This window comes from Palaemon carinicauda, chromosome 9, assembly GCF_036898095.1.
Source record: "Palaemon carinicauda isolate YSFRI2023 chromosome 9, ASM3689809v2, whole genome shotgun sequence".
NCBI classification, from domain to species: domain Eukaryota; kingdom Metazoa; phylum Arthropoda; class Malacostraca; order Decapoda; family Palaemonidae; genus Palaemon; species Palaemon carinicauda.
In genome coordinates this window covers 128,294,720-128,322,328 of record NC_090733.1, presented here as the reverse complement: position 1 = coordinate 128,322,328, position 27,609 = coordinate 128,294,720, and the positions used below count along the sequence as shown (strand labels likewise).

The 27,609-nt window shown below is 38.8% G+C and overlaps 1 protein-coding gene across 2 annotated transcripts in view; it reads left to right on the top strand.

The window, feature by feature from the left end:
- Nucleotides 1–14,825, top strand: part of LOC137647140 (kelch domain-containing protein 2-like) — a 65,405-nt gene extending 50,580 nt beyond the window's left edge. For both annotated transcript variants that reach the window (XM_068380410.1, XM_068380411.1), the window contains exons 9-10: nucleotides 5,322–5,374; nucleotides 13,576–14,825. In XM_068380410.1, coding sequence (XP_068236511.1) covers nucleotides 5,322–5,374; nucleotides 13,576–13,693 — 171 coding nt within the window. In that variant the 3' untranslated portion in view covers nucleotides 13,694–14,825. The remainder of the gene's footprint in view (nucleotides 1–5,321; nucleotides 5,375–13,575) is intronic.
- Nucleotides 14,826–27,609: the final 12,784 nt, after the last annotated feature.

Below are 27,609 nucleotides of genomic sequence, written 5' to 3'. Positions count from 1 at the left end.
GGAGTTTGGGGGAGACAGCCTTTGCTTTCCCTACTTTTAAGCTGGCTTATAGAGCGAGAGTCTGATATGACACGGGAGAAGTTCTCGGCTTGGGAGTTCCTGCCTCTGCCCAGATAGACTTCTAAAACCTCATAGATTCTCCCTGGCGCCTGGCCATGAGACGCTCCAAGATTTTATGGTCGGCTTCAGAGCTAGACCATCTCCTGTTAGGAGTTTTTTTTGAGCGTTTGAAGTTTTGCTGTACAATTATGTCATGCATAAACAAGGCTATCAGGGATGGCTCCAATAATCTGACAGCCACGTTCTCTGCAGGAACAAGTCTACAGGGATGGCTCCAATGATCTGGCAGCCATGTTCACTGCAGGAGTACGTAAGAGGCAAGTGCACTCAATGTGTTCATTGTCAAGACAAACTTCACGATGAAGTCTACCAGGCTGTCTTGACAGCATTAATGGAAGGCGACTGGATGGTCTCTCTCGACCTTCAGGAGGCATACTTCCACATTCCTATACACCCGGATTCCCAACCGTTTCTGAGGTTTGTTTACAGGAATGTGGGGTACCAGTTTCGAGCTCTGTGCTTTGGCCTCAGTCCTGCTCCTCTCGTGTTTACGAGGCTCATGAGGAATGTGGCAAAATCCCTCCATCTATCGGGAATCCGAGCCTCCCTGTACTTGGACGACTGGCTTCTCAGAGCATCGTCCAGTCTTCGCTGTCTGCAGGATCTACTTTGGACGTTGAGTCTGGCCAGGGAGTTGGGACTTTTGGTCAACCTAGAAAAGTCCCAACTGATCCCATCCCAGATTATTCTATATTTGGGGATGGAGATTCGCAGTCCAGTTTTTTCGGGCTTTTCCGTCTGCCACCCGAATAGAACAAGCCCTGCTCGAAGTCCAACTAATGCTGAAAAGAGAACGTTTGTTCAGTCAGGAGTTGGAACAGTCTCGTAGGGACTCTCTCATCCCTGGAGCAGTTTGTCTCGCTAGGGAGACTACACCTTCGGCCTCTCCAGTTCCATCTAGCCTCTCACTGGAACAAGGACAAGACGACAAGACGTTAGAGACGGTATCATTCCCAGTCTCCGAACCAGTAAAGGCATGCCTGAAATGGTGGGACAGCAATATCAGTCTGAGAGAGGGACTATCCCTAGCAGTCAAGAACCCAAACCACGTGTTGTTCTCAGACGCGTCGGATTTGGGTTGGGGTGCGACCCTGGACGGTCGGGAATGCTCGGGTCTGTGGACCTCAAGTCAGAAGAGCATGCACATCAACGGCAAGGAACTATTAGCAGTCCACTTGGCCTTGATGAAATTCGAAAGCTTTCCTCGAAACTAAGTGGTAGAGGTCAACTCAGACAACACCACAGCTTTGGCTTACATCTCCAAGCAAGGAGGCACACACTCCTTCACGCTGCTCGAGATCGCAAGGGACCTTCTCTTATGGTCAAGAAATCGAGGCATCTCCCTGTTGACGAGATTCATCCAGGGGGACTTGAACGTCTTGGCAGACTGTCTCAGTCGGAGGGGTCAGGTGATACCCACGGAATGGACCCTCCACAAGGACGTGGGCAAGAGTCTTTGGGCTACTTGGGGTCAACCCACCATAGACCTCTTTGCCTCCTCGTTGACCAAAAGGTTACCAATCTATTGCTCTCCAGTCCTAGATACAGAAGCAATCCACATAGACGCGTTTCTACTGGATTGGTCTCATCTGGACTTATATGCATTCCCACCATTCAAGATAGTCAACAAGGTACTGCAGAAGTTCGCCTCTCACGAAGGGACAGGGTTGACGTTGGTTGCTACCCTCTGGCCCGCGAGAGAGTGGTTCACCGAGGTACTTCAATGGCTGGTAGACATTCCAAGAAGTCTTCCTCTAAGGGTAGATCTCTTACGTCAGCCCCACATAAAGAATGTTCATCAAAGCCTCCCCGCGCTTCGTCTGACTGCCTTCAGACTATCGAGAGACTCTCAAGAGCTCGAGGCTTTTCGAAGGAGGCAGCCAGTGCGATTGCGAGAGCTAGGAGAGCTTCTACCTTCAGAGTATACCAGTCGAAGTGGGAAGTCTTTCGAGATTGGTGCAAGCCAGCATCTATGTCCTCTTCCAGTACCTCTGTAGCCCAATCGGAGATTTTCTTTTACATCTGAGAAATGTTCGCTCCCTCTCAGCTCCCACGATTTAGGGCTACAGGAACATGTTGGCTTCGGTCTTTCGTCATAGAGGCTTAGATCTTTCCAACAATTAAGATCTCCAAGATCTCCTTAAGTCTTTCGAGACCTCTAAGGAACGTCGTTTGGCAACTCCTGGATGGAACTTAGACATGGTCCTAAGGTTCCTCATGTCAGACAGGTTTGAGCCATTACATTCAGCCTCCCTGAAGGATCTTACCCTCAAGACGCTTTTCCTAGTGTGCTTGGCTTCGGCTTAAAGGGTCAGTGAAATTCATGCCTTCAGTAAGAACATCGGCTTTTCTACAGAAAAAGCCACATGTTCACTTCAACTTGGTTTCCTGGCCAAAAATGAACTGCCTTCTCGTCCTTGGCCTAAGTCTTTTGATATACCTTGCCTGTCAGAGATCGTAGGCAACGAACTTGAAAGAGTGCTGTGTCCAGTTAGAGCTCTTAAGTTCTACTTAGCTCGTACTAAGTCCTTACGAGGTGGATCTGAGGCATTATGGTGCTCAGTTAAGAAACCATCATTGCCTATGTCAAAGAATGCTTTGTCATATTTTATTAGACTTTTAATACGATAGGCTCATTCTCACTTGAATGAAAAAGACCGATGCTTGCTTAAGGTTAAGACGCACGAAATAAGAGCTATAGCAACTTCCGTGGCCTTTAAGCAAAATAAATCTCTGCAAAGTATTATGGACGCGACCGTTTGGAGAAACAAATCGGTATTCGCGTCATTTTACTTAAAAGATGTCCAGACTCTTTACGAGGACTGCTACACACTGGGTCCATTCGTTACAGCGAATGCAGTAGTGGGTAAGGGTTCTACCACTACATTCCCTGAATTCCAATATCCTTTTAATCTGCTCTTGAAATGTTTTTTAATTGGGTTGTAGGGAAGGCTAAGAAGCCTTTCGCAGCCTTTTTTGATTTGGCGGGTGGTCAAATGTCATTTCTTGAGAGCGCCCAGATTAGGGGTTTGATGAGGTCCTGTTGTATGGGTTGCAGCCCTTAATACTTCAGCTCCTGGGAGTCTTTCAGCATCCTAAGAGGATCGCTGGGCTTCGTGAGGAAGACAGACTAATAAGGCAGAGTAATCGTCCAAGTCAACTTCCTTACCAGGTACCCTTATATATTTGGGTTTTGTTATGATATAACTGTCAAAAACTCTAAGCATATACGCTGTAAACTTAATTAACTCTGGTCTCTACCCACCACCATGGGTGTGAATCAGCTATTATATATTCACCGGCTAAGTTAAATATTTAAAAATGATATTTTAATTATAAAATAAATTTTTGAATATACTTACCCGGTGAATATATAGAGACCCAGCGGGATGGGAAAAATTGGGTCTGTTTACAAGTATATGCGGTATCTGGCCGATAGTTGGCGCTAGTGGGCACACCCGCAACCTTCATAGCGATCGCTCGCGAGTTTTTGTGTGTTTTTCTGTCGAGCCGCCGGAGGCTCAGCTATTATATATTCACTGGGTAAGTATATTCAAAAATTTATTTTATAATTAAAATATCATATTTATTACTTGTATATAAAGAAATAATTTTTCTTCCTAGAATTGGAGTCGGCATTTTTCAGTCTAGTCAAGTTGTAGCTAAGCATTTTCACTCATAGAGTTTGTTTGAATAAAGGTTAGTGATCCAATGAGTTGTTAACCAGCAGCTTTATGATAGTGTAAAGTACAATCCATTATTTTGAAATTGTGTAGGATGTAGTAGGGTAAGCATGTACATTATTTATATTACTCAATAGAAATGAGATTTATATTCTAATCTTAAAATACAGTATTGAATAATAGTGTAAAGAAACCAGAGAGGGAAAATAGTTAATAAAGTATTGAATAAGAACAATATCAATTTATTAGAGCATGGTGAAAATTCTATTCACACCTTCATTTCTCATAACCTTTTTGGCCAGATAATCGAATTCCTTCAAAATTGCCCCTCAATAAATTACACCCAGATTTGCAGTTCCCATAAGAGTGTTTGTTTCCTTTTCTTATGTTCTCTTCTTGCATGTAATGAAAGCTAATCCATTAGATTAACCTCCTTTACTTCAGGTTTTTCCTTTGCAAGCTACCATCTGTTTCTTTTCTGTAGATATTTTAGTCCCTGGTCCATTGAGCGGGATAGTTTACCTCCTCCTTTTAGACTGTATATAGTGGTGTCATAAAATGCTAGGCCACCACTCTCACTTAAAGTATGTCAGAGAAGCCATAAATTTATTGATTTTTTTTTTCTTTACTATTCCTTGTCTGCTATAAAGCTTTGAAATTCTTTCCTTCATACTCTTATCTTCTGTAATCGTTCATGTTTTGAGAGGCAGGTTTGTGATTTCCTTTCAGACTTTACCTTGCTCAGCATCTCATCCTCTTCCCCCTTTTTTCAGTTATTGTTGCTGCCATCTGGGCTACAGTAGGGTAGGCCATAGATTACCCATTGCATTTACCACTGTATAATTTTTTTTTTTTTTTTTTTTTTTTTATGCAGGTATTGTTGATATTAATGTTGAAATTCTTACGGAGAGTCAGGATAATTCTTTACATATTTCACTCAGATTTAAACTACATTATGGTTTCTGTGAATATGGTTCTTTAGGAAAGATAGGTATGCACATACTGTATTAGTGTCATTTTCTTCTTACTGCAAACCTTGCCGTATTTCTGTCTGTCCATGTTTTCTAGAGAGTAACATAAGCAGGAAATTGTAACTTTTACAGTTTGCAAAATTTATAAATAATGGGTGGTTTTCTTAACTGATAACAGGTCTCTTAATGTATCCAGTCTGGAAAAGTCTAACAACCCTAGACGTGATTAATAATGCTTTTTTATATCTGTGTTAATAACCATCTTAATTAAAGTGTCGTGATTAGCTCGTAACATTGCATGAAGATTTTATATTAATTTTAGTGTGTTTTAATTCATTACTATATTGTAGAACTTGCAACCGGAGTATAATCCTCAGTAAATTTACACTTTCTTTTTCATGTAATTATGCTCTACCTTATACAATATCTTCTTCACCATTTTTTTAGTAATGTTTTTAAATAGCATAAATACAGGCAGTAAAATACATCGATACAATTTTTTCTTTAGGTTTTGTGTATGAAGATTTATAATGTATTTTAATTTCAGGATCATGCTGAAGAAATGCTGGTGCTACGTTTTAGTCCACCTTCTTTACAAAGGTTAGTAGTGAATGTGTATCAAGCTTGATTAATTACTTGCTTTTTATGTTGTATGTACACCTTTTAACATTAAGCACAATAACAACTTGATAATTAAATACCAGTAAAAGATATGATCAAAGTGAATCCAGAGATTTACATTTAGTCAATACCATTATTAAGCTTGATTATCTTAACCCTTTTACCCCCAAAGGACGTACTGGTACGTTTCACAAAACTCATCCCTTTACCCCCATGGACGTACCGGTACGTCCTTGCAAAAAACTGCTATTTAAATTTTTTTCTGCATATTTTTGATAATCTTTTGAGAAACTTCAGGCATTTTCCAAGAGAATGGGACCAACCTGACCTCTCTATGATGAAAATTAAGGCTGGTAGAGCAATTTAAAAAAAATATACTGCAAAATGTGCTTGAAAAAGAATAACCCCTGGGGGTTAAGGGTTGGAAATTTCCAAATAGCCTGGGGGTAAAAGGGTTAATTATTTTGTTTGAATGTCACTTCTAATGAGAGCTTGGGAAATATATTGAAAATAAAAGGTAGAAAGCCCAGTACATGATGAGAGCCTTGAGGGAACTATCTTTAGACAGTAATAATGCCTGAAATTAGATTTATTATGAAGGTAACCAGGTTAATTGCTCATATGAAGATGATCTTGAGGGAAGTTATACAAAAAAGACATTAGTTGATAGAGATGGTAAATAAATCCAGGTTTGTACTAGTTAGGGAAAAATACAAGTTATCTACAAATTTGTCATTAGTTGATACAGATGAGTTTGATATCTATCATCTAATGGAACGAAAGAATTGAAAGGGAGTTGCATACAAAATACAGCAACAGGTTGAATCTGATGATCATAAGCTAGCTGAGAGACGTTTGAATAGGTACGAACATTTTAAATACAGTATTTAATATATGGTCAGTAGAGGATATGGATTGTAGTGAGCTGATTGTGGAATGATCTTAATCAGGCAGCTGAATCGGTGGAACCATAGAAATTCGAAATTACAGTGAATCTTTTTATGTTAAACAGGCTGATACTGTATGTCTCTTTCCATAGTTTATATATGACAGATATATTTTAATGTTATTGATTTTAGATATTTTACATTTTTTATTCATTACTTCTGATGTAGTTTGTTTATTTCTTTATTTCCTTTCCTCATTGGGCCATTTTTCTCAGTTGGAGCCTTTGACCGTATAGAATCCTATTTTTCCAACTAGTGTTGTAGCTTAGCTAGTAATAGAAATGATAATGATAATAGTAGGTCACTAATGAAATATGATTAATTGGGAGACCAGAACCCTAAAGAACAACTCAAAATATTTGGAAAGAGCATTTATTTCTTGCGTGGAGATTGAGACTAACATTTCTCCTTAAATCAAGGTCTATCTCGAGTGTAAAATGTAGTGTAAATGGAATTCCCTCTCATTTCCCTAAGCCACAACTAATTGGTAAGATATTTAAATCTAATATGAATGAATAACAATCAGGCCACACAGGAGAATGGCACCCAAATATGGTTAAACTTAAATGAAAAATCTTAAAATTTGAATATACTCGACTATTTCAAAATGTATAGGATTTGTTAGATTTTTAATCAGGAAGTGTATATTGAGCTGATAGAATGTTAAAAGCATGTTTTCAAATAATATCTGGATTATGCTAATTCCAAATTAGAAAATCAGGATCTTGGGTTTGACAGTAATTCTGTGATTTAACTCAGCTGAAGTTCTTACACTATCAATTTGGGAATCGACATCCTCATAAATTTTCAATATTGCTACAATTAGTCTGTGAAAAAGGAGCTGCTGATGTGGATTATAGTATTAATGCTTTGTCCAATAACTAAGTCTGATATTTGCAGTGATCTGCATATTCTAGTTTTCAAGTGCAGAGGCCAGTGGGACAGCAACCAAACTCCCTTCTTCAGCCCAGCCCTAAAAGAAATAAAAGGAAATGGTAGAGAGGAAAGAAACTTTTGACTTATGAAGAAAGCAGTATACTGTACCTCCCTACCTCCTAAAGTAAAAAAAGTAGGAAGAGTATCACATTTATTTATTGAGTTAATGTGACCAGAGGTATTGTCAGAAGACTCGGTAGGATAAGGGACTCTCCATGTGTGGAAGCATTACACTATTTCAGAAAACCCAAAGAGAAGTCATCGATAGTAGACCTTTAATATTATATGAGACTTGGAAGCAGACGTGGCACTAGCTTAGTACTTGGACATTTGAGAAAATAACCTGTCCAAGACATAAGTACCAGCTCATTGCTGGAAATATCTTCTCAGTCACCTTTCCTCATTGGAGAAGCTTGTTCCTCATGGGTGCCTCCACCAGAGATCCCTTCAAGGTTGTCTGAGGATCACTGGTCAGCTGGCTAAGGGGACCCTGTTTCTTCCTTTTCTAGTGGCAGAAGGGGTTTGGACAACCTAACCTGGTGGCTCAACGAGGAAATCCTCACTATGGGAGTCCCACTTAACTCTCTGCCTCTGGACATGCAACTGTTTTTGGATGAATATTAGACGGTGTTGGGGGCACACTTGGGTGGTTGTTCATGCTGTGGAGTAGGGGCATTCCAGGAATGAGAGATGTACTAGAAGACACACTCGGTCGACAGGGATGGATTGTAGGGACAGAGTGGTCACTACATCCTCTAGTAGCAGAAAGGGGCTCCCCAGGGATTGATCAACCTGTATGCCACATGGCTGAATAGGAAGCTCCCTGTGTTCTGCACTTCTGTTCTGGACTCATGTGCAGTGTTAGAATACACCTTTCAACACTCATGGGATCCCCTAGACATCTACGCCTTTCCGCCTGATCTGGCCGGTAATCAACAGAGTGATGGATGATTACGCCAGGACTTGGGATGACCCTGGTAGCTCCCAGTTGGCCTCATGCCGAGTGGTATTCCGATCTGCTTGCTCCTCTGGACAAAACTCCTGAGAGAACTTTATGTGGCCCACACTTCTCTTTCAGCCACACTTATAGAGGTACTGTACCACCATGCCATGGAGTCCTTGGCTCTTCACAGGGGGAGATCATCCAGCATCTCCTAAAGTAAAAGGCATTTTTGATATAATGCCCTGATGTCTGGGTATCTCTAGAGGACCTCTACAGCTTTCTACTAGGCTAAGTTGGCCATCTCTGATCGTAGCACCTCTAGCACAGATCGTGAGTTTCCTCGTTTACCTTCACCGAAAGAAGCGCCTCTCAGTTGCAGCTATCAAAGGCCTTGAGTATGGTCTTCTGATTGAAGGATGTTATTATTATTATTATAATTATTATTATTATTATTATTATTATTATTACTACTTGTTAAGCTACAACCCTAGTTGGAAAAGCAGGATGCCATAAGCCTTAGGGCTCCAACAGAGAAAATAGCCCAGTGAGGAAAGGAAACAAGGAAATAAATAAACTATAAGAGAACTGATTAAAAATAGAATAAAGTACTTTAAGTACAGTTGCAACATTTAAATAAATGTTTCATATATTAACTATAAAACTTAAAAAAAATAAGAGGAAGAGAAATAAGATAGAATAGTGTTCCTGAGTGTACCCTCAAGTAAGAGAACTCTACCCCAAGACATTGGAAGACTATGGTACAGAGGCTATGGCACTACCCAAGAATAGAGAACAGTGGGTTGATTTTGGAATGTCCTTCTCCTAGAAGAGCTGCTTACCATAGCTAAAGTGTCTCTTCTACCCGTACAAAGAGGAAAGTAGCCAATGAACAATTATAGTGCAGTAGTTAACCCCTTGAGCAAAGGATTGTTTGGTAATCTCAGTTTTATCTGCTGTATGAAGACAGAAGAGAATATGTAAATAATAGGCCAGACTATTTGGGGTATGTGTAGGCAAAAGGAAAATGAGCCGTAACCAGAGAGAAGGATCCAATGTAGTACTGTCTGGGCAGTCAAAGGACCCCATAACTCTAGTGGTAGTATCTCTACTCTTGCCTGGTGCCTAGGCCAACCTACTACTTTCCACTTCTTGGGAGTTGTCTATGCTTGTGAGAAGCTTCAAGCAGTCTTGCCCACCCCGGGATCTCAGACCTCCAAAGTGGGATATGACTTTAGTCCTCAATGCTCTTACGTGTTCTCCGTTCGAGCCTTTGAGGAGGTACTGGGAGAAGAGAGTTACGAGTTACACAGTCTCTCTTATGTAGACACCCATGCTGAGGGTTGGAAGGATGTCTCCTTCAGTTCTGTGCGGGACTTTATGATCAAAACCCAGAACCCAGCGGGGCAGGGCCCCAGGGTTGAGTCCTTTTCCGGTGGTGATTTAGAGATGCTTTTGTGACCCATGAGGGGTCTGTGGTGCTATCTGGAAAGGACCTGACACCTCAGGCTTGAGTGTCTGAGACTTTTTGTCAGGAAAAATAAAATCGGTGTCAAGGATCATGGTCTCTTTCTAGCTTTGTGAGGCAATCCATAGAGCTTACGCCTTAGCTGACGAGAAAGTCGAGGTACCAGCTAGGACCTGGGCTCACAAGGTCAGGGGTATTGCCCCACCATCATTTTGAGGAAAAGCCTGTCAGTAGTCCAAGTGCTGAAGGCCAGAGTCTTGAAAAGGCAGACCATCTTCACGGTTTTTCTATTTGCAAGAGTTTACTCACAAATCCCTAGACACCTTTGTGGTTGGACCTGAAGTCGCTGCACAAGATGTGTAACCACCCCAGCTTACACGGGACAGGGATGCATCTCGTCTATGTTAATCTGTAGATGCAAGTGTGGAATGAATGGTAGTATGAAAAGTTCTTCTCCTTCATTGGAGACAAAGCAGTCAAAACATTACATGCGGGTCAAACCAGATGCTGATAAGTTTTGTTTCAGCATTACATTCTTTAAGTTTTAAGAAGTATCTCTTTCTAATGAGAGGGGGGGGATGGTGCATATTATACTAACCCATTGATCATCATAATTATTACATTCCAACTGACATCCCCTTGGGGGGAAAGGAATCTCTAGATTTAATCAAGTACATGTACACATGTACAATCCAGGTTCTGTCACGCTTTCATCCATAAGAAAGCATTGATCTCTTCCAGAGAAGAAAATTGTACCTTCCAGTTTTGGTTCCAGGACTTCCAGCACTGGATCCAAGCAGTGAGTGTCCCTAATCAAAGAACAAGAGTTTCTATGATGCATAGGAACACATGACAATTTTTTTAATTAATTTTTATTTTTCCTAGCCATGCAAACCTGAGTCCTTAAATCCACCTTTCCTCCTCAACCACCCTTCTCAGTCCTGGGCCAAAAGATCAAGTGATGATTTGCCAATTGGAAAGGGGTGAGGCTCTTTGCCCCACTCCCTTATCAGTTGGATAACCTCTCATTATCCAACTTTAATGACCAATTCCAGCTCGCACTGAAACAATCTCCTTTATTAAAGGACCCTGGTTTGTATGGCTAGGAAAAATACAAATATTTGAAAAATTTGTCAATTGGAAAAGTTGTTGAATGAAGGCGCTTATTACAATAGGGGAATCAAAAGGGAATACAACGGCTGAAGAAGTTTAAAGGGCCTTCAGAAAGGTAAACAATGGAAAACTCAAAACTATCTAGAATAAGAAGTAACTTTATGAAGGTAGCATGATATACTGTCATCCATGAGCCGTTTACTAGAGTGTACGAAAACCTGACAAAGGAAGAGATAGGACTGAAAGACTCTTATAGTAATGGTATACAAAGATAAAAGGTGTACAATACACTGCAGTTAGGAAATTATAGTGGAATAAGACTTCAGTGAACATGTAATGGAAATACCTGTATTAGAAAAGAGTAAGTACAGGTAGTAGCAGAGAAAGTTGTAACACATGCAAATGTCATGAAGCAAATGATGTGGGTCCAGTAGCTAGCACATACACAGGGGAAACAAGTACACGTTCTTAGAAGGAGAAGCAATAAAAAAGTTGCAAGGGGAAGGAATAAGCATGGAAGTGAAAATCAAGTGAGAAAGTTACTAAAGGCTGAAAGATTTCACAGGCTTACTACGATCTTTCATAACAGTAAACGGAAACCTAAAAGATCTAGATAAGCTAAGGAATTTAGAAAAGACATATTCCCCCAAAATGAGCAATCATGTCACTTTTTCAGGAAGAGGCCTCCAAGACAACATCATAGCCTTTACCAGCAGGTGAATATAAGGCAGAACGTGGTACGGAAGTAAGAAGGGAGGAAATAAGTGGCGTTGGGCATAACCAGGGCTTTGCAACTTGTAATATATGCTACACTCAGCTCTTGTGTTAGGTTTATGGAAAGAAGAGGTGAAGACCCTGGCACGAACACTCTCTTAAAGGGGCCTGTCTTATTGTGTTTTGGAGTGATTTAGACAAATCATTTATCATGTTTAAGATATCTAAACTTTTCCATTACAAGTTAAACATTTTGGATGTGTATCATAGCGGATACCTTAAAGACAAGTGTCATGCAGACTCGCTGAATACTGTACCTCACTTTAGAAGAACAGAGGACATAGCTTGACTTGAGAATTTTAAGAAAAAACTTGAAAAAGAAGAGTGATACCTATTGCGACTCCATTGATATGCAAAATCTATAACATGTTGGTTTTTCTCAATATATGCTATCACACGCCTTTTGGTGGTGAGATTGAGTAAATTACTCAGCTTAGTAAAAATCCTAAGAAAAACTAGTTTTTCACCTTTTTTTAGTGCAAAGCTTGTGCACTAAAGCATATAGCAAATAAGTGTTGAGTATGTATTGAAATAATAAATTTTGTAACGTAAATTTGCTATATTGTCAGTATAGCTTCATGCCAGAGAAATCCACAACAGAGGCAGTGTTTATAATTAGGCACTTACTGCAAAAATATCATGCAAAGAGGAAGAAATTGTTCCATATATTTAAAGATTTTGGAAAGGCAGTCAATAGAGTATCGAGATAAGTGATTACTGTACAGAAAATGGGGTTATGAAGGCAGGGGTAACAAGGAATACTGATCAAGTTTGTGTTGTTACTCTTTTACTGTATAACATAAGGTCTAGATTGATGTTAGTTGCAAGGGTATCACATAAGTTGAAGATAAATGTTGGAGGCCAGCAAGGATGAACACTAAGACCATTGCTATTTAACTTAAAAATGGAAGAAGCTACAAAGAATGTAGAAGAGGACTGGAAATCACAGTAAGTAAAATGTAGCTAATGGTAAAGGAAATACCAAAGTGCAGGAAAGATTATAATAAGGAAAGTGGCCATGTGATAGATGTGGAAAAGGTTCCAGTGTCAAGACTAGTCGTAGAAATGGTTGAGCATTGTTGTTATCATGAAGAAGGAGTGGACTACGAGGCAGTGAGCAAGAGAGTGGTGGTAGCATAAAGGAAATGGATAGAGAAAACCTGACTTCTGGTAAACAAAAGTGTCTCATCGGTAGAAAGAAAATACTTACAATAGACACATAAGGTTTATTCTACACTATGCAGTAAAAACAATGGGCACTTACCAAGAAAATTGAAGAGATTCTAATTAGTTATTACGTAAGGATATTGAGATTCATGATTTAAGTATGGTGAAAGATTTTATAACAAATGAGGAATTGGAGAAGAAATGTTGGAGATCCAGAAATTAGAAAAAAAGATTGAATCAGAAGAATATTGAATATGGAAGTACTGTAGTTTGATGAAGGGAAAGAAATCATTCAAAAGGGGATAGATGACGAGACCTGGCCCCGATGGGAGTTCAAGAAGATGGAGTACAATATAAAAGAGAGAATTTAAATAATTAATTTTATATATAATCCTTTAAAGGCAATACAAAAAAGCTTATGATGATGACACAGTAAAGTGTATCACGAGGGGACATTGTAAGGACTCCATCTGAAAGCCAAGAGCATAAAAAAAAGGGAAACACTGCTCTAAAACTTTTATGAAGGAATTTATAATCATTAAAACTGTCTGGTATCTACTGTTTTTGTTTGCCCTGAGCATTATCAAACATGTTTAAATTAGCTTGACAATATCTTTTATAACCAAGAAAGATTGAAACAATGGTCAAAATTTACATACTGTACCTTTACAAGGAGTATATAACTTTTGATCATTATTTCAATGTAAACTTTAAATTTAAATTTTTTTTTATATTAAATAGTTCTTGAGATGAGAATGTGTTGGTGCATGTCTTCTCCAAGAAGCTCACTTTTAGTTTTGGTGAAATTGACATACTGTGTTTAAAATTATTTCAGGTTGACTTTTGAAGCCATCTGTAGACACAGCGAGCTACTTCTTCAGCATATGTCCTCTTTACCACAGAATTTACAAGCTATTTTGAAATTTCGATCTTCTTCTGATCGAGTAACCTAGCAAGTCGTTTTCAGTCATTTTCACAATTTTTATTCATATGAACTAGATGACATTACTGGATTAGTTGTGAGTATTGTTAATTTTTATTTATGATAAACTTTGTTTATGTAAAAATGAATTGTTGATGTGAATGTTGTTTTTGTATTTTATACCATGGTAATTTAGGTTATGAAAAAAGTAATCATAGATTACTTTTTTATGTTTTTATGCAAATCAAGTGAAAAGGGGTGGTTGTGTTTTGCCTGATAACCATATATTGAAATGTTAAAAGTGAAATACTGTATTTTCATCTGTTCCTAAAGCTAGTATAAATCCAGTTTCTAGACCCCCAGGCCTTATCATTTGGTAGTGAGCTACATGGTGTTGGAGATGGGTAAATTTTCAGGAAAATCTTACATTTCAATGCAAAATGGTTAACACAGTTGTTTCTAAGAAACATGTCTTATAGCATGACAAAGAAAGTAAACCAAACATATTTTTTGACACTAATAGCTTTCAGAAAGTTTTTACGCATAATCCTAGTGCTGCTTTTCTTTATGATGTATGTAGAGTGTCAAATCTTTTAAGGGCCATGCCACCTCCATCAGGCCACAGCTACAAAAGTTTGAAGGTGGGTAGAAAGGTTCAGCACAATCTCATTCTTTTCTTCTACACAGTGTTGATATATATTTCTATTAGCTATTATCAGCCATCTTAGTTTTATTTTGTATACTATAGTTTCATTGTATAATATATTCTTGAATTCTATTGAGGCATGAGTACTTCTGCTGTCTTATGTCTCCCGAAGCCTATTTACTAGTCACTGTGATAGTTTTTTTGCTGGAAACTATTAACATTTCAATACTATTGTCATACAGTGTATTGGACTACAAATGTTATGGGAATTGCAAATTACATCCTGAAAATTAAAGAATAAATTACTTCATTTCTTTCTTTAATGGTAAATGTAGCTGTACATTTTATAGAATATTATGGAGTTTTTCTCCTTGAAGGATCTACCAGCTCCCAGCTCATTTTGTTATCTGACCTGACCAGAATGCTCAAAATTTAACACTGATTGATGGATTCTTATCATTGCTGTTTTATTCCTTGAACAAATACATGTGTATGAAAATAAATTGAATTTTAGTGATGCAATTTATTATTTCTATACTCATCTGATCTTCGTGTTGCTTTGTCCCCAAAGCTGACTTAATATTGGTGTTACCCAAAAAACCTCAAATTCCCAATGTTTTTCTCTTTTAAAGGTCACGTCTCATGTCCAACAAGGTGACATCTGGTAGTTAATGTCAACCTAAATCAGTCTCAATGTCAGAACTAATATTTTATCCTCTTGACCTCATTAGTCAGTCGGGCGGAGGGTGGGCATGTATATGAACTTCGGGTGAGTATAGAAATAATTTTTTTTTATTAAAATTCAATTGTTTTCTATGAACCTCCCTTGATGTTCATATTGCTGACTCACACACTAATGGAAGGGGGTCATGAAGCAAAGAGATAGGAAAATTGAATTCCTATAAAAATGAATACCGTACTCATTCTTACACTTGATACATCTCATGGAGTATTGCCTCAGTACAAAACCATTAAAACTAAGGTAAAAGGGGTTTTGATGAAGGAAAAACTTATTATATATGTGATCCTCCTCCGGATGTGAGGAAGTATCTTGGAGACCTTTCAAACCTAATGTAACTTTACAGTTAGCCCTCGATATTTGCTGGTTTTATCTTCATGAATTCGGTCATTAGTGATACAGAGAACCGTTTAACCTATTACTGTAAATAAAAATTCACTTATTTGTAGTTTTGCCATAAATACTATCGCGGCTCAACAGTTTCAAACTGACCACACTCCTTTGCACCTGGCATGCCTTAAAACATTTCCCAATCCGCACAGCACAACACCCCATATCTCACTCACTCGGTCTCAGTCTTGCATTGTTTCTTTTAGTTGTGTGCATCTCTCGTTTCGGTCGTTTTAGTGCGGAATCATGTTGTGCTGTGAAAAACCTGAAAATATCCAGCGTGCTTACAGTGATTTTAGTATAAAATGTAATATGTACATCACGCTACCCCATGCGCCAATCAGTCAATGGCTCAAAGAGTTTCATCATACTTCACACTTACTGCGTAGAAATTTGTACAATATGTAAACGGTTAATGGTGCTGTATTGATACTTTTTCTTTTAATTTGTATTCAATTAGTATATTCATTGTGTAATATTATAATGTTATTGTTATACAGTATTAAATAATGTTCAATACTGTATACAAAATACACTGCCGTACTTTACACTAGTAATATAAATATAGGCTACATGTTCTGTGATTTTCAACAGACCGAGTCTACCTGCCAAAAACGAACACTTTCAAGGTTTACCTTGGCTAATTAAGCTGTACTGAATTTCCTGTGTTGAGCCCATCATTACTCCTAATAATAATTAGCATTTTGCAAGCCGATTGACTAAATAAATAGGGAGTATTCTTGAAGTCCTTTCCTTTCACAAATTCTATAATAGAGGTCATTTTTAGTCTTTTAGAAAAGGAATTTGCAGAACATCAAGAATTTAATTGAATTTTGGATTATCTGACCGGTTTAGATAAGTGTTTCAGATGGGGCTTCCCAGGCTTTATCAGTTAAGTGTGGTTTGTGATTAAGAGAAGAGAACAGATATATGCCTCTATTTTGGGGTCAGTATGTGAGAGACAAAACTCATTAATTTCTTCCCCTAATTCAAGGCCTGTTTTAGATGTAAAAATAGATAATGTGGTAACTCGAGTAGTGACCATAACTCAAACTGATGTCTTGAAGCCTTTTTCTAGGAATGTTGTACTCAAGTTTCCACCTTTAGGTCATTCATTATGCATGTTGCATAAGATTTTTCATAATTCTGACCATCCTTTACATTCAGATCTCCCTGGACAATTCTATCCTGTTCGTAATACTAGGCAGGCAGTTAATTCTAATAGCCAGGCCTTCTCCATCATGAGGCTCAATACTACACAGTATTGTAGAAGTTTTATTCCAGCTGTGACCAAGTTGTGGAATGATTTTCCTAATCTGCTTGTTGAATCAGTAGAACTTCAAAAGTTCAAAGTTGCAGCAAATGTTTTTGTGTTGAACAGGCTGACATAAGTCTTTTTATAGTTTATATATGACATATCTGTTTTGACGTTACTCGTTTAAGAATGATTTATTGTTAATTTGTTCTCATCATTTATTTACTTCCTTATTTCCTTTCCTCACTGGGCTATTTTCCCTATTGGAGCCCTTGGGGTTATAGCATCTTGCTTTTCTATCTAGGGTTGTAGCTTGGCTAGTAATGATAATAAAATTATTCAACCTTGAAATTCTTGCCCGGGATAGGAACATCAAAAGTCCGATCTAGCACAGTATATGTTCCAGAAGGGTTGCCAACTGGACTTGAAGATCTTATAAGAGTTAAAAGGGTTTACAAGGATTTTGGATGTCTCAAAAGATGTTTCCATCCGTGGATACTCCATTTGATCTTTGGTAGAATGATTTAGTTTAAGCATTTAAAGAGTTATGATCTTGTCTAACTTGTTATTGTTTACTACATCTGCTGGAAGTCTACACCATATATTTGCTATTTTGTATGTGAAGAAATTGCCACATTGAGTGGTGTTGTATCTTGTCAATTCCAGTTTGTATCCGTTACCTCTGAACTGATTTGTGCAAAGCTTGAATAGATTCTTGTAATCTACCTTTGTTGTTCCTTTAAGAATTTTGAATGCCTCTATTAACTGTCCCCTTAGTCGTCAAGTTTGTAGATCAAGGAAGGTCAAATGTTCCATCCTCCATCTGTATTCGAATTGCCTTAGTGTTGGAACTAGTTTGGTGGCCCTAGTTTGTACTGCTTCCAGTCTATCTATATCCTTCTGAATACTTGAAGCCCAGATCTGGACTCTATATTCTAGATGGGGTCTTATTAGTGATGTGTATAGCTGTAGTACAGTATCTTTGTTTCTGTATTTGAATTGTCTCAGTTTTTGTACTTTCTTTTCAGCTTTTATGCTCATGTTTGGTGAACTTCAAATCCCTACTGATAATAATACCAAGATTTTCCTCCTGGTCCACACTTTATGTCTTGACCCAACAGTGAGTAATCTGATTGTGGGTTACTATAACGTATGTGCATGACTTTGCATTTCCCACAGTTGAAAGGCATTTGCCCTTGTGGACCTTTCTCCAAGCTTCATTAGATCCTCTCTTAAGGCTTCTATGTCTTCTGAGTTTGCAGCATTTATGCCTAGCTTAGTATAGTCAGCAAATTAGGCTATTCTACTTGTTAATCCTAAAGTTGTTGTTAATGTAAATCAGAAATAGCAATGGAACAAGGACGGATCCTTGAGGTACTCCGCTAGTAACAGCTCCCTACTCTGAATCTTCTCCATTGATTACAACTCTCTGTGTTCTGGTTGTTACCCAATCTTTGATCCATTCACTTGGCTCGTCAATGATGCCTAGTGCTCTAATTGTGACCCTTGATTTTTTATGGGGAACTTTGTCAAAAGCCTTTTGAATATATGATGTCTATTGCCCTGTTTTTGTCATAAATCATAGACTCCTTTAAGGAAGGACTGGAACGTCCCCTGCTCGGGGTTTTTAACTTGAGTCTGGACTAAAATGACTTCTAGAAGGGCTAGAAACACGTTCTCTGGATCTAAATGGGGGTTTTTGAGGATGGTGAGTTCAATAGTAACATTTTCAACACCACCTGGGGTCATCTTCAAGGTCTAAAGGTCATTTATCAAGGTCAAATTTGTGAATTTTGGTCATTTTTGCTCGTTTTTTGTGTGTAACTCATAAATGGTGAGAGATAGCTGATTATAATATGAGGCAAGTCTGCAGAGCTGTCCGAATTTAATATATATTGTCATATATCGTCCTTCAAGAAAGGACTGGAACGTCCCCTGATCGGGGTTTTTAACTTGAGTCTGAAGGATTAACTTGAGTCCTGGACTAAAATGACTTCTAAGAAGGGCTAGAAACACGTTCTCTGAGTCTAAATGGGGGTTTTTGAGGACGGTGAGTTCAATAGTGACATTTTCAACACCACCTGGGGTCATCTTCATCATCTTCAAGGTCAAAAGGTCATATTTCAAGGTCAAAATAGTGAATTTTGGTCATTTTTACTCGTTTTTGTGTGTAACTCATAGATGGTGAGGGATGGCTGATTATAATAAGAGGCAAGTCTGTAGTTCTGTCCAAATTTAATATATATTGTCAAATATTGTATTACTCAAACATTCCAAACAAGCCCTAAAAGAATGAAACACTAAAATAAGAAATAAAGAACGGTATTTCTCATCACAACAAAACTCAAAGACATTAACATTTGATTAGATGAACATCGCTAGACAATATATATTAAATTTGGACAGAACTACAGACTTGCCTCTTATTATAATCAGCCATCCCTCACCATCTATGAGTTACACACAAAAACGAGTAAAAATGACCAAAATTCACTATTTTGACCTTGATAAATGACCTTTAGACCTTGAAGATGACCCCAGGTGGTGTTGAAAATGTTACTATTGAACTCACCATCCTCAAAAACCCACATATTGATCCAGAGAACGTGTTTCTAGCCCTTCTAGAAGTCATTTTAGTCCAGACTCAAGTTAATCTTTCAGACTCAAGTTAAAAACCCCGAGGTCCTGACGTTCCAGTCCTTCCTTAAAGGAGTCTATGTCATAAATGCTAAACATATTGTGGAAATATTCCAACAGATTTGTCACACATGATCTCCTTTGTCTAAAACCATGTTGGCTGCCTATGAAAAGATTGTTTCTGGGTCGACCTGTGACGGCCGGCGAAAAAGTCCTTCTTTGTACTTTTTCTGATATAAATCTTCCAAATATACCAGAGAAAATTAAAAGCATGGAATGCAGAGGTTACAACCCTCGCGCGAGCACCTTGTTGGTGTCGTATATCTAACAAGGGCGTTTGTAAAACACTATTCACAGGCTGTCTTCCATTTAGATAATCCCTTCATCAAAGGGGGAGGGCCATGACAGGCCCTAGAGAATACAGTTGGGTTACTCTACCGACACCTACCACTCGCGCTCACCAGGTCATCCTTCTGATTTGGAACTTGCATACAAGTTGAGTTTTTTGGGCACTGTTTTTTCGAAGAGTTTCTCGTTATTTCAACATGACTGACGTTGCTACTTCACCCTTACCAATGTTAAGTACCATAGTTTGTTTTGGCAGCTTTTGACAGTACCGGGCATTTGTTCTGTTTCCAATATGGTGGCTTTTAGTTTTGGAAGCGATTGTCCTGCCGAGGTATTGGCAGCCATTTTGGGTTATGTTCGCTTCGGTAAATATTCTAGTTATTTTTGCCCATCTGGTACTCTGTCATCTAGGTTATATCACTTACGTTTTATGGCCTTTTTGTGTTATCATTAATTTTTATTAGTTTTTACTATGGTATTTATTTGCTTGCAAGTCTAATTTGGACCTACGAAGAATAGCGAATTAAAGTTTAGCGATTTAGTCTGTTAGTTTGTACTCGCCTCAGAGGCTTCGATTTAGACTATATCCTTCTCCTATGGTTGTCAAACGCCAATATCTAAAGATCTTACAGGCCCTTAAATACCCGACGATGGCAGAGGGGAGCCTTATCCCTCCCCATTAATCTCCTCTTCTTCCTTTCTTCCATCTCTTCTCTTCTCCCTCCTACCCGCCACTCACACCACGTCGCCGCTCTCCTTGGTAGTTCGTTAGCCCTATGATATTTGCCATGTTTAATTCCTATGGTTTAACTGTTATTGTAATTACCGTTCCTTTAATGTTTAGATATACTTAGACATGTAAGGTTTGATGCCTTTTGCGATTCGACACTCAGTTGGTTCCTTGTCGTCATTATTATTTAACCTTACGTTCCCTATGTCATTTGGCTTGTTGGTAATTGGACGATTACTTTATTATATCATAGTATTGTCGTACATGGTGATTGTATTCTCCTCATTATGTTATTAATTTATTGGGCTTGGAAGGCATTCTCTGGTACTTTTTCGCCGGCCGTCACAGGTCGACCCAGAAAAGGGATTTTGACGAAGGAAAAATCTATTTCTGGGGAGAGACCTGTGACGCCCGGCGAAACCCTTCCCGGTTATTTTTGTACGGACCCACCCTTTCCTTGCCAAGCCATATGTTCTTGCAGAAGGATGACCTGGTGAGCGCGAGTGGTAGGTGTCGGTAGAGTAACCCAACTGTATTCTCTAGGGCCTGTCACGGCCCTCCCCCTTTGATGAAGGGATTATCTAAATGGAAGACAGCCTGTGAATAGTGTTTTACAAACGCCCTTGTTAGATATACGACACCAACAAGGTGCTCGCGCGAGGGTTGTAACCTCTGCATTCCATGCTTTTAATTTTCTCTGGTATATTTGGAAGATTTATATCAGAAAAAATACAAAGAAGGACTTTTTCGCCGGGCGTCACAGGTCTCTCCCCAGAAATAGATTTTTCCTTCGTCAAAATCCCTTTTTTCACTTTATGTTGTACTTTTGAATCTACTATAATTGATGTTTGGAAGATTGAAAGACGTGCACGTTTAGGGGTATGGCTAAGGTATGTCTGATCATTTTTTGGTGGAAGGAAAATTAGTTGTAGCAAAAGAGTGGGGGAATAGAGTAGGTGGATGTAAAAGGGAGCTAGTGAGGGTTGAAGAGCTAATAAAACTGTGGGTAAAAAGTAAATATCAAGAAAGATTGCAAATGGCATATGATGAAGTGAAAGTAAGAGAAACTAGTAATTTAGAGGAGGAGTGGAAGTTAGTAAAAGAAAATTTTGTTGGGATTGCAAGTGATGTGTGTCAAGAAGTTTGTTGGAGGCAGCATGAGGAAGGGCAGTGAATGGTGGAATGAAGGAGTGAAGGTATAAGTGGAAGAGAAAAAGAAGGCTTTTGAAGAATGGCTGCAGAGTAATAGTGTAGAGAAGTATGAAAGATATAGAGAGAAATATGTGGAAGTAAAGCGTAAGGTAAGTGAGGTAAAGAGGGCAGCTGACCTGAGGTGGGGTCAGGGATTGGGTCATTCATATGAAGAGAATAAGAAGAAGTTTTAGAAAGAAGTGAAGAGAGTAAGAAAGGCTGGTACAAGAATTGAAGAGACAGTGAAAGATGGAAATGGAAGGTTGTTAAAAGGAGAGGAGGCAAGGAAAAGGTGGGTGGAATATTTTGCAAGTTTATTAAATGTTGAGGATTTTGGGAGGCAGATATAATTGCTGTTGCAGGTGTTGAGGTGTCGGTGATGGGAGATGAGAATGAGAGAGAGATTATAAGAGAGGAAGTGAGGAGAGCACTAGATGAAACGAGAGTAGGTAAAGCATCTGGTATGGATGGTGTGAGAGCTGAGATGTTGAAGGAAGGTGGTGTGACTGTACTTGAATGGTTGGTGAGATTATTTGGTATGTGTTTTGTGTTGTCAATGGTACCAGAAGATTGGGTTTGTGTGTATTGTACCACTATATAAGGGTAAGGGAGATGTGCATGAGTGTTGTAATTCAAGGGGTTTTAGTTTGTTGAGTGTAGTTGGAAAAGTGTAGGTAGAGTACTGATTAATAGGATTAAGGATAAAACAGAGAATGCAATCTTAGAAGTACAGGGTGGTTTTAGAAGAGGTAGGAGTTGTATGAATCCGATTTTTACAGTTAGGCCGATATGCGAGAAATACTTAGCAAAAGGTAAGGAGGTGTATGTTGCGTTTATGGATCTGGAGAAAGCGTATGATAGAGTTGATAGGGAAGATATGTGGAATGTAATGAGGTTATATGGAGTTGGTGGAAGGTTGTTGCAAGCAGTGAAAAGTTTCTACAAAGGTAGTAAAGCATGTGTTAGGATAGGAAATGACGTGAGCGATTGGTTTCCGGTGAGAGTGGGGTTGAGACAGGGATGTGTGATGTCGCCGTGGTTGTTTAATTTGTATGTTGATGGAGTGGTGAGAGAGGTGAATGCTCGAGTGCTTGGACGAGGATTGAAACTGGTAGACGAGAACGACCATGAATGGGTGGTAAATCAGTTGTTGTTTGCGGATGATACTGTACTGGTTGCAGATGAGGAAGAAAAGCTTGGCTGATTAGTGACAGAATTTGAAAGGGTGTGTGAAAGAAGGAAGTTGAGAGTTAATGTGGGTAAGAGTAAGGTTATGAGATGTACGGGAAGGGAAGGTGGTGCGAGGTTGAATGTCATGTTGAATGGAAAGTTACTTGAGGAGGTGGATCAGTTTAAGTACTTGGGGTCTGTTGTTGCAGCAAATGGTGGAGGGGAAGCAGATGTACATCAGAGAGTGAATGAAGGATGCAAAGTGTTAGGGGCAGTTAAGGGAGTAGTGAAAAATAGAGGATTGGGCATGAATGTAAAGAGAATTCTGTATGAGAAAGTGATTGTACCAACTGTGATGTATGGATCGGAGGTGTGGGGAATGAAAGTGACGGAGAGACAGAAATTGAATGTGTTTGAGATGAAGTGTCTAAGGAGTATGGATGGTGTATCTAGAGTAGATAGGGTTAGGAATGAAGTATTGAGGGTGAGAATGGGTGTAAGAAATGAGTTAGCAGCTAGAGTGGATATGAATGTGTTTAGGTGGTTTGGCCATGTTGAGAGAATGGAAAATGGCTCTCTGCTAAAGTAGGTGATGAATGCAAGAGTTGATGGGAGAAGTACAAGAGGAAGGCCAAGGTTTGGGTGGATGGATGGAGTGAAGAAGCTCTGGGTGATAGGAGGATAGATGTGAAAGAGGCAAGAGAGCGTGCTAGAAATAAGAATGAATGGCAAGCGATTGTGATGCAGTTCCAGTAGGCCCTGCTGCTTCCTCTAGTGCCTTGGATGACCGCAGAGGTAGCAGCAGTAGGGGATTCGGCGTTATGAAGCTCCATCTGTGGTGGATAACGGGGGAGGGTGGGCTGTGGCACCCTAGCAGTACCAGCCGAACTCAGTTGAGTCCCTTGTCAGGCTAGGAGGAAGGTAGAGAGATGTCCTCTCTTTTGTTTCATTTGTTTGATGTCTGCTACCCCCCAAAATTGGGGGAAGTGCCTTGGTATATGTATATATGTATAATTGATTCAAAAATGTTGCAAGGCACTGAAGTCGGACATACAGGTCTGTAGTTGACAGGTTCTTCATTTGGTTACTTCTTGTAGATTGGAGGAACATTACCTAGTTTCTATGCTTATGGAGCCTTTCTTTTGTTGGCTGTCTTTCGGAACATTTGTAAAAATGTGGTTATCTCTTCTAGCTCTATAATCTCTCTTGGATGAATATCATCTGGACCTTAGACTTACAGAGTCCTTTTATTTTCTTTTTGACATCAGTCATTGCGAAGATGATTCTATTTAATGGTTGTGGCCCTTCATATTTGATAGCTGGTTCTAGTAGGATCGTTGATTCTTCCTTAGTGAATATAAATGCAGTTGTGAAATATGCATTCATCAGTTCGGCTTTTTCCAAATCATTTGTTGTAAGATTACCTTCTTAGTCTCTCAATGGGCTAATGTTGTTTTTATGGTTTTCTACTGTTTACATGTGCAAAAAATCTTGTTGGTTTTCTCAACTAGCTGAAGCACCTTTTTTTTTTTCATTGATCTTGGCCTTTCTAATTAGTTTATCCACTTTTCGGCTTGGCATCTTTGCTCGTAAATTTTGTGAATTGAAGGCTGTGGACCCATTAATTTAGGTTTCCTGTTTCTTGTTTCTTATTGCATTGGCTCTTTCTCTGTTGAACCAGTTAGGTTGTGCAGTTCCATTGGGTAAAATGTTTCTATGTAATATACATACATTTAGCACTTTTTTCTTTATATATTTCTACAAAGGAGTCCCATTGTGTATCTATGTTCCCTGTTTCGTTGTATTCTAAATTCTTGGTGTAGCAGGTAGTAAGTTGGCCAGGGCATCAGCAACCCGTTGAGATACTACCACTAGAGTTGTGGGGTCCTTTGACTGGCCAGACAGTACATTGGATCCTTCTCTCTGGTTACGGTTCATTTTCCCCTTGCCTCCACACACATACACACAGAATAGTCAGGCATATTCTCCTCTGTCTTCATACACCTGACAAAACTGAAATTACCAAACAATTCTTCATCCAAGGCATTACTGCACTGTAATTGTTCAGTGGCTACTTTCCTCTTGGTAAGGGTAGAGGAGAGACTAACTATGGTAAGCAGCTCTTCTAGAACACTCCAAAATCAAACCATTGTTCTCTAGTCTTGGGCAGTGCCATAGCCTCTGTATCATGGTCTTCCACTGTCTTGGGTAGAGTTTTCTTGCTTGAGGGTACACTATTCTATCTTATTCCTCTTCCTCTTGTTTTGTTAGAGTTTATATAAGAGATTTATTTTAATGTTGTTACTGTTCTTAAAATATTTAATTTTCCTTGTTTCCTTTCCTCACTGGGCTATTTTCCCTGTTGGAGCTTATAGCATCCTGCTTTTCCATTAGTACTATTAATAATAATAGTAATAATATCCCTTCATTTTTATCCAGTTACTCCATCTGTAGTGTAGCCTTTTTATAATTTCCCTTTCTTTTAGGTGAATTTTTACCTGAAACCTAACTATTCTTTGGTCACTTTTGTCAATATTTTTGCCTACTGAAACACTGGATATTAAATATCTAGTATGTCATTTCCCTTAATTGGTTTATGAACTCACTGATGGAGGAATTCTTTGTTGACAAATTCTAGTAGCCTATGTCCCTCTGTGTATGATGTAAAATTCATATTGTCGCAGTTTACTGCCCCATTGAAGTCTCCCATTAGGACAGCTAGCCTATTCTTAACTTTTTGTCCAAGTTGTCTTTACAGTTCTTCGTCCTGTACTTGTGTTTGATGTGGTGGTCTATATATTACTAGTTGGGCATGTTTGCCTATGGTGTTGATATTTGCACCTGTCTCTTCACATTTGGTTACTAATTTAATTTTTATGGGGTTTAAGTGATTTTAACATAGAGCATTACCCCTCTACCTTTTTTGATAAGGCAATCCTTCTTGAAAAGCTTGAAACCCAGGATTTCATATTCTCATAAAATCCTAGTTTTTTCTTGAATCCAGGTTTCAGTAATGCCTATGTCATCTAGTTCCTCACTAGCTATCAATGCCCTGAAGTTTTCCATTTTTTTCTAACTGAATGAGCATTGAATTGTGTCACTCTGAGGAAATTTTTATTTTTTCTTTTCCTCTGTGGCTTTTCTAGTTTCCCTGATTTACTTACTAGTGTTTTAGTTTTACTTTTATGTGCTTTATCCCAGTTTTCTGCCAAATTTCCTTTACAGTATTTGTTGTTGGGGGATTTTCTAAGGGTCTAGTTTGTTCTTGGTCTACTTTGTACAAGTAATTGTTCAGAGTGAGGTTAAGTTGGTTTCCGTATACTCTCTTGCCTTCTTCACTAAAGTGTATACAGTACTGTCTTTTTTTTTTTTAATTTTCTCTTGCCGTTGAAAGTGTCCCAAAGATCTATAAATTTAACATTCTTTTTCTGGATTGTGGACTTGAGCCTTTTGTTGATCCCTATAGCCTTATTGAGGGTGAGGTGGCTGACATATTCTCTGAAGAATACCTATAGGTATTGTATTATTGGTCTTGTTTCTAGTCATTTAAACATTTCTTCTAGCTATTTAACCAAAAGCTCCGTTTGACGAGCAGTATTTTTTCTTAGGAATAGGTCATTTCTGATTGCCTGAACAATATCTTTTGCGCGTTGGCACCTGGATAGGACTTGACCTTTCTCCTCTTTTTGAGCCCGAAGTGCTCCTCTTGGTCTTTTACCAAAGAGTCTCCAATTAACAATGTCTCGTCGCCATCTTCCACTGCCAGGGGGCAGAATCTGTTTATGGTGGTATGATGGTCCATCCCACCGAATTCTGCTTTTATCCTGTTTTTGGAAGCCTTCATCCCAATCTGTGAGTGCTAGCAGTACTCAAAGGTGGTTACTGAATTCCTCTTAAATCCCCAGTCCTCCCTTGTCCAAAATACCAGTTCCATGTCCGAGTTCTCTTACAAATACGTACAGCAAAAGCTCAGATTTTACAGCTAGAAATTGTGAACATTGTAGAGAACGGTGAGATTGAAGAGTCAAAGCCCTACTGTGGGGTTAAACAACAGATTATTCCTATTTCCCAATACATAATGGGTTTGGAGACCAGTTTCAAATGTCTCGGCCTTCAAGAAGTTTACAATTCTCACAAAGTTTTCAATGGAAATACCATTGGCAGATCTAGGGGCAATAAAAGAAATAAGATTGGATGTTTTCAATGAAACTATTAAAACTATGTTTTCACATTCCAATTCATCTCTACTCAAGGAAATACTTTCATTTTGCCATTTGGTCAAAGATTTACCAATTCAAGTACCTATGTTTCAGTCTTAGAATGGCCCCTCAGATGTTAAGCAGAATTATGACCCCTTTCTCAAAATGGTAAATGTGTTAGCCGTAGCGTTAGCCATGCTGATTATCATCTAATTTTCATAACCCCTATATTATTTTAAGTAAATGTCTAAATAGGGATGCTGAGGACTCTCCAACATGTAGATCTTTGCATTGACAATCTCTATTTAACTATGTACAACTCATAAAATTCTTGGTGGGATTCTTGATTGGCAATTTACTTTTGAGAAACACACACAGCCTGTTTCTTTTATAATAGTACAAAAAATTGCCTTATTGAGAAAGTAGTATTTTCATTGATGTCTATCCTTAGGAAATATTTTGATTCTTTCATTCTACCTCAATCCCATTGTGCTCTAATTCAAGAAGACGTGTGGCACTGCCGATAGGTGTTGGAACATAGCTCAGAGGCCATATGCCACAACAGGCGAGTGTCCTCCCTCTCTTTTGATGCATCCCTCAAAGATCATAGAATGAGGGGGGGGAGGAGAGAGAATTGTCACC